This window comes from Cebus imitator, unplaced genomic scaffold (assembly GCF_001604975.1).
Source record: "Cebus imitator isolate Cc_AM_T3 unplaced genomic scaffold, Cebus_imitator-1.0 Scaffold265, whole genome shotgun sequence".
NCBI lineage: Eukaryota > Metazoa > Chordata > Mammalia > Primates > Cebidae > Cebus > Cebus imitator.
In genome coordinates, this window is record NW_016107580.1 from 843,671 (window position 1) to 850,264 (window position 6,594).

Genomic DNA, 6,594 nt, shown 5'->3' on the forward strand with positions numbered 1-6,594 from the left:
CAGATGTAGGTGATGGGGAGGAAGGCAGCAAATCACACTGCCACGTGTGTACCTATGCAACAATCTTGCATGTTCTTCACATGTACCCCAAAACCTAAAATGCAATAAAATAAATGGGAAAAAAAAAGAAATGATATGTTTATTTAACTTCAATTTGATAAGTATGTTGTATTTTTTAGAGTTGTCACTAAAAAATAGAAAAAGTTTGTAAATACCATAGTAACAGAGGGGATGAAAGAAGAGACAGGAGAAATCACAAAGAAAGAAAAAAAAAGGAGATAGAAAAAATTTAATATATATATATTAATTAAAAAATTTATATATATGTATAGTGTATAGCTCAATAATTACAATAAGTATAGGTGGATTAAGTGAACTAGCTAAAAGACAAAAGTTGTCAGACTGGATTAAAAATACTTCAGTTAAAGACAGTCTCTGATTTATGTTCAATTTAAGATTTTTCAACTTTACAATGGGTTTTTTAGGACCTATCCCCATCATTAAATTGCGGAGCATTTGTTATGCTGTTTACAAGAAGTAGAGAAAGGTTGAAATTAAAAGATGAGAAAAGATATAGGCAAATTTCAACAACAACAAAGCTGGTGCAGTATTAACATCAGACAAATAGACTCTGCAGGGGTTAGTGTTTAGAACAATGCCAGCATTCTAAAACAGGAACCTAAATACAGGCCTTAGAGATGAAGTTGAAAAGAAGATAATAGTCTATTTCTGAACAACTAATATGTTCAGTGCGTATTACCTGATTTGAAGAATAAAGACAAAACTGAAAGTTTGGGAAAACAAGTACTCATAGATTATATGGAATTTACAGTGTAACCAAGTATTTTCTTTCAGAGAGTCCAAAAATACTGGCTTTTTTTTTGTGTGTGTATACTATCTATAATTGTTGACAACACGTATAAAATTAAATGCATTTGATAACCTCTTGCTCTTTTCAGGAATTCAAAATGTCCTCAGCCTCTTCTGTGCAGTCCTCACAGAAAATAAGGTTCTCTTCCATTCAGCAAGTTTCCAGAGACTTAGCGATGCTTGTAGAGCGCTGGAATCTTTAATGTTTCCTCTTAAATACAGGTAAGGTTTTCATTTGTTAATTTTATATATCCCTAAAGTACATATCATTTATTGTTGATGAACCAAAATGTTATGGTACAATGGTTTTGAACCATGTGGGGATATTTTACAAAGTCATGCTGTTAAATGAGCCATAGTAGCCTAGAATTAGAGACTGTCCAAGTTTTCCATTGCTAAATGTTGATTAGTATAAAAATATTTAATTTGAATAGCATTTTCAGCAACTTTTAATTATCTTTTAATACAATTGGCATAAATGTTTTGTCAATGCTATTTGATATTAAAGGATTGCTAATTTTTTAAAGTTATAATGATAGAAAGTCTATTAATAAAAAGCTCTTATCTTTCTTAAATACCCACTGAAGTATTTATGGGTAAACAATATGACATCTGGGATTTGCTTCAATGTGATACAGTAAAGAAGAGAAAAAAAGTGGGTAGAAATACATATATTAGCTATGCATTGGTAATTGTCAAAGGTGACAATTAGTGGGACTTCATTATTATTTTTCCCTGTGTTTTTTAGGGGATATGTTAAACATTTTTTCCTAATAAAAAATAAAAACAAAACAAATCTAAACAGTGATGCCTAATAGTGCCATAAGTAGAATATTATACCTCTAATATACTGTTTCATCAATTGATAATCCTAACATCTAGTAAATTAGTTCATAAAACTAGATAAAATTTTCGACTCTCTCCAGAATGTCTTTAAAAAATTTTTTTTTAATCTAGGTGCTTTTCTTAACTTTTTAGATAAGATAGAGAATTCTTGCCCCCCCCCCTTTTTTTTTTTTGGCCATTCTTATTGAATGCAAAAAGCAAGTATAGAAAGTGGAATTTGAATGCTTGTTTTATATAGACAAATCACTGCCTCATATTGAGAGAGGAGACCCTATCAGAGAGCCAATGTTGCTGTCTAATGTTGGGTTTCTATGTCAGGAAAAATGCTTTCAAACAGTATTAGAAGACCTAAAGAGACTGCTTGCCTAGAAGAAACAAAGGATAAGGAAGTAACCTTGGATTCCATTTACTTTATATCTTATTATATCTGATCGTATCTTTCACGTCAAGATTTTTAAATCATTTTTTCCAAAATTTTAGTATTAAAAATCATGAAAACATTATTGGCAGTTTATAAACATAGGTAATATAAAACTTATAAAGCATAAAAATGGAAGAAAATATGTTTATGTTAAAGAAAAATATATTTGACACACATTTTTATTATTTCCAGTTATCCTTATATTCCTATTCTCCCGGCTCAGCTACTGGAAGTTCTAAGTTCCCCAACACCTTTCATTATTGGAGTACATTCTATCTTTAAAACTGATATCCATGAACTTGTAAGTATTCCTTTTTAAAGTTTCCAGTTATTGAGTCTAGATGTTTATCATATTTCTTTCGGTCCTATAACATTTCAGTTAATCACTGTTTTCAGATCTGTAGCATTTCCAATAGAAAAGATTGGATAGAAGAAAAATATCATTGAAAAGTCTGTATAATACTTTTGCCATATAGGAAGTATAGGCGGTTTTAAAAAGGAATTCATTAATGTTTTTAAATATCCCTCTTTTGGTGCATTGTTTATCTTTATTATTCATCTTATATATGACAAAAGAAGATAAATTAATCTATTAACATTCTATTTAGACTTTTGATATCACTGCATAATTGATTTATATTTTGAAATGAGACCCCTCTTGATACCAAATTGCTTAAAATTAACAAAGCAGAAAGCATATGAAAAAGAGTGAAGAGTTTTAGTGGAACACAAGTTTGGTGTAACTGTCCACCAAATATTTGTATTCTTAATGCCATGTGAATAGAAATACCAAATAAGGAAAAGTATACTTTACATTCAAGCCAGTTCTGGAATAATTCATTTAGTTCTGTGTATCACACTTTATGAGGGATGTAACAAAATAAAGCACATCAGAAAAGGACATCCAGGATATCAAGAATTTAGAAACTATATTCTGTAAGGGCCTAAGGAAATTTTCTCAGGTAATAATTTAATACTATGTGATGGGTAAAGATAAATATTTAAGTTACTGTCATAGAAGAAGGGTTAAGATTCATTTTTGTAACTCTAAAAGGCTGAAATAGAATCAGTGGATACAGTGGCCATAGTAAAAGATTTCTGCCCAGTAAAAGTGTTTCCAACAATTAGAACTACCCAGTTATAGAATGGATTTCCTTATGTGAGATAAAGAGTGTACCCTCAAGCACTGTAAGTAGAGTGTAAGGAACAGCTAGAGTGACACTTTTCAGGTAGTATGAGAAAAATTCTTTACTGTAAAGTTAGGCTACAGAACATCTATGATCCACAGATCCCCAAGGTTGTAATTCTACTTCTGTTTTAGTTTTAAATGCCAGCAAAGAAGAATTACAGTTGTAACCAAATCAGAGGTATCATTTAAACTAACAAAATATTATTCAACATTATAATTATAAGCAGGACTTTTATTCAGATAGTCATCATTTTTTCTAATTTTATATACTGATACTTAGCTCCTATTTAATTTCGGTATCACCATATAAAACTATGTGTAAATTAATAAACATGCAGTAAAACCTAATTAGTACTTATTAGAAGCATGCCCATCTGGTATGTAGATAATTTTTTTCTGCTAAATATAAACAGTCACTGGAGGCTGGTCACAGTGGTGTGGCTCAGACCTGTTATCCCAGCACTTTGGGAGGCCAAGGCAAGCAGATTACCTGAGGTCAGGAGTTTGAGACCATCCTGGCCAACATGGAGAAGCCCCATCTCTACTAAAAATACAAAAAATTAGCTGGGTATGGTGGTGCCTGTTATCCCAGTTACTCGGGAGGCTGAAGCAGGAGAATCGCTTGAACCTGGGAGGTGGAGGTTGCAGTGAGCCAAGACTGCACCACTACACTCCAGCCTGAGCAAGAATGAGACTCCCTCTCAAAAATAAATAAATAAATAAAAATAAACAGTCACTAGAGTTAGGACAAACCAAGTGTTACCAAATGTAAATTTCTTAAAATTGTAATGAATAAATTAGAATGAATTATGAAATTGTCAATATAACAACTTCACTCATCTTGGCTGTTTTCTCTTATATTTTTATGTGAGTTATTTTTAAATAGACTTTTGTAAAATGCTAAAGATCAGATTTTTCTAAGCCGCTAAAAAAACACCCTTTTCATGTATACTAACTGTTTTGTTTGTTAATTCTTGTAATAAATATTAATTCAGGGTACTACTAAACTACTTGAATAAAGTGTCAAAAATGCAGCGACTGTGCTTGCTGCAGCAGCACGTATAGTAAAATTCAGAACAAAATGCAGTGACTCAAACAAAATAAAGTGTTACTGAACACTCATGCAGCAGTCCAGAGAGATGTTCCATTATGCCAGAACAGTTTGCTCCATGAAGTCATTCAACACCCAAGCTTCCATCCTTCTTGTTTCTCCAACAGAATCCTCCCAGGCATTGTCATCATGTGTATGCTGAAGGCTGGTTTGATGCCAGTTTATAATTTCAGTCTAAGGGAAAAGAAAAGACTGCATAGGAGAGCTTTACATATCCCCTATCTTGAAGGACAGAAAGACACGTCACTTCTCATGTTTTATTGGCAGAATCTTAGCCACGTGCCACACATAATTTTAAAGGAAGCTGGGAAATATGGGCAGCTGGGAATTTGTTAGCCCAGAATTCTGATACTGTGGACAACCAAGAGTCTCTTCCACACCTGATTCTTCTCATTTTGAATTAGTCAAGGGAAAAATAATTTGCTTAACCACAAATGTATTTTGGTAATTATAGGTTAATTTTTTATATCTCTTTCAGTTAGATGTAATCATAGCAGATTTGGATGGAGGCACTATTAAAATTCCTGAATGTATTCACCTCTCTTCCCTCCCAGAACCGCTTCTACATCAGACTCAATCAGCTCTTTCTTTGGTATGACATGTTTTTGTAATAGTAACTTTCTCATGATTTAAATCTGAAGCTAAGGTAGCTGAAATTTAAAATCTTTGTCAGTGCAGTTTGTTACTTTAATTTAAAAAGAGCTATATGTTTAAAACATTAACATATTCTCACATAGTATTTAGAATAGAATTCTTCATTTACTGTTTAGGCATCTAAAGAATATATTTTGGATCCTAACTGAATATTTGTTCCACATTTATTTCTTCATTCAGCTTATTTATTTAGTACTGTCCTAGGTATGGGAAATTCACCTTTGAAAACAAGACTCTGCCTTGAAACCCCTGATTCCTCTAAGATCCCCTATTAGATGTTGGCTTCTTTCTCTAATCTCCCTATTGGCGTCTCATTACTCTTTAGTACCTACAAAACACTATTATATTGTCTTGCCGATACTTTCAGGTTATTACAGAAAGATGTGTCTTATTGATGCATTAAATGTCCAACATTCCATTCTTAATGCTATATGAATAGAAATAACGAAGAAGGAAAAGTATACTCTACATTCAAGCCAAGTAAAGTTTTTTTTTAAATCTTGTGGCTTGGGTTTTTCTCACTGAAACAAATTTAATTTTTTTGTAGTTATTTTACCTTAGCTGATTTTTGAAAACACAGTATTTTGTTTTACTGAAAGCCAGTTAGGTGCTTATCATCAGAAAGTTGAACTATAGAAATTCTGCATTCCTTTTGAAGACTTTACTAGAACTAAGTCCTTCATATTCTACTTTAAGAATATTCTATTCTGGGCTATTTAAAACATTTTTTGCCTCTTAAATAGAAACTTAGAAGCCTAGGATTACCAGGAGGGATTTTATTCTCAGAAAACTTTCAGATTTCTGTTAGTCCTTTTATTGTCGTAGTGGTATCTATGAAATGGGAACAGTTAGAGAAGACAGACTTTTCCTAATATAATTTGTAATCTGAAATACAAGATGTGATGGAGTGGAAAAGACACTAGTGTAGGATATAGGATACCTGAATTCCAGTCTGTGTTCTGCCACTGGTATTATTGAAAATCACATTTTATCTCTAGGCTGTTTGCTGGTCATTACCTGTAGGATGAATGTTTTTACAGTGATGACTAAGTGATTGTTTGCCAAAGTGAAGCATGATTTGGGATAATATGTGGTGAACCTTTTTTATTTTAATGATTATGTTTTTATATAATGTACTTAAAATGGCATATAGAACCTGTGATTTCTCAGATATCATTTAAGAAAATACTAGGTTTAAGAAGGTGAGTTGATTGGGCCGGGTGCAGTGGCTCACACCTGTAATCCCATTGCTTTGGGAGACCACAGTGGGCAGGTCACAAGGTCAGGAGTTCAAGACTAGCCTGACCAAATGGTGAAACTCCGTCTCTACTAAAAATACAAAAAAAATTAGCTGGGTGTTGTGGTACATGCTTGTAATATCCCAGCTACTCAGGAGGCTGGGGCAGAAGAACCGCTTACACCCAGGAGGTGGAGGTTGCAGTGAGCCGAGATCATGCCACTGCATTCCAGCCTGGGTGGAAAAGCAAGACTCCATCTCAAAAA

At 32.9% G+C, this 6,594-nt stretch overlaps 1 protein-coding gene across 1 annotated transcript in view; it reads left to right on the forward strand.

The window, feature by feature from the left end:
* SBF2 (SET binding factor 2) overlaps positions 1–6,594 on the forward strand; it is a 489,013-nt gene that overhangs the window by 259,734 nt on the left and 222,685 nt on the right. Inside the window, exons 7-9 of the mRNA XM_037728439.1 lie at positions 960–1,092; positions 2,330–2,438; positions 4,916–5,029. Coding sequence (XP_037584367.1) covers positions 960–1,092; positions 2,330–2,438; positions 4,916–5,029 — 356 coding nt within the window. The remainder of the gene's footprint in view (positions 1–959; positions 1,093–2,329; positions 2,439–4,915; positions 5,030–6,594) is intronic.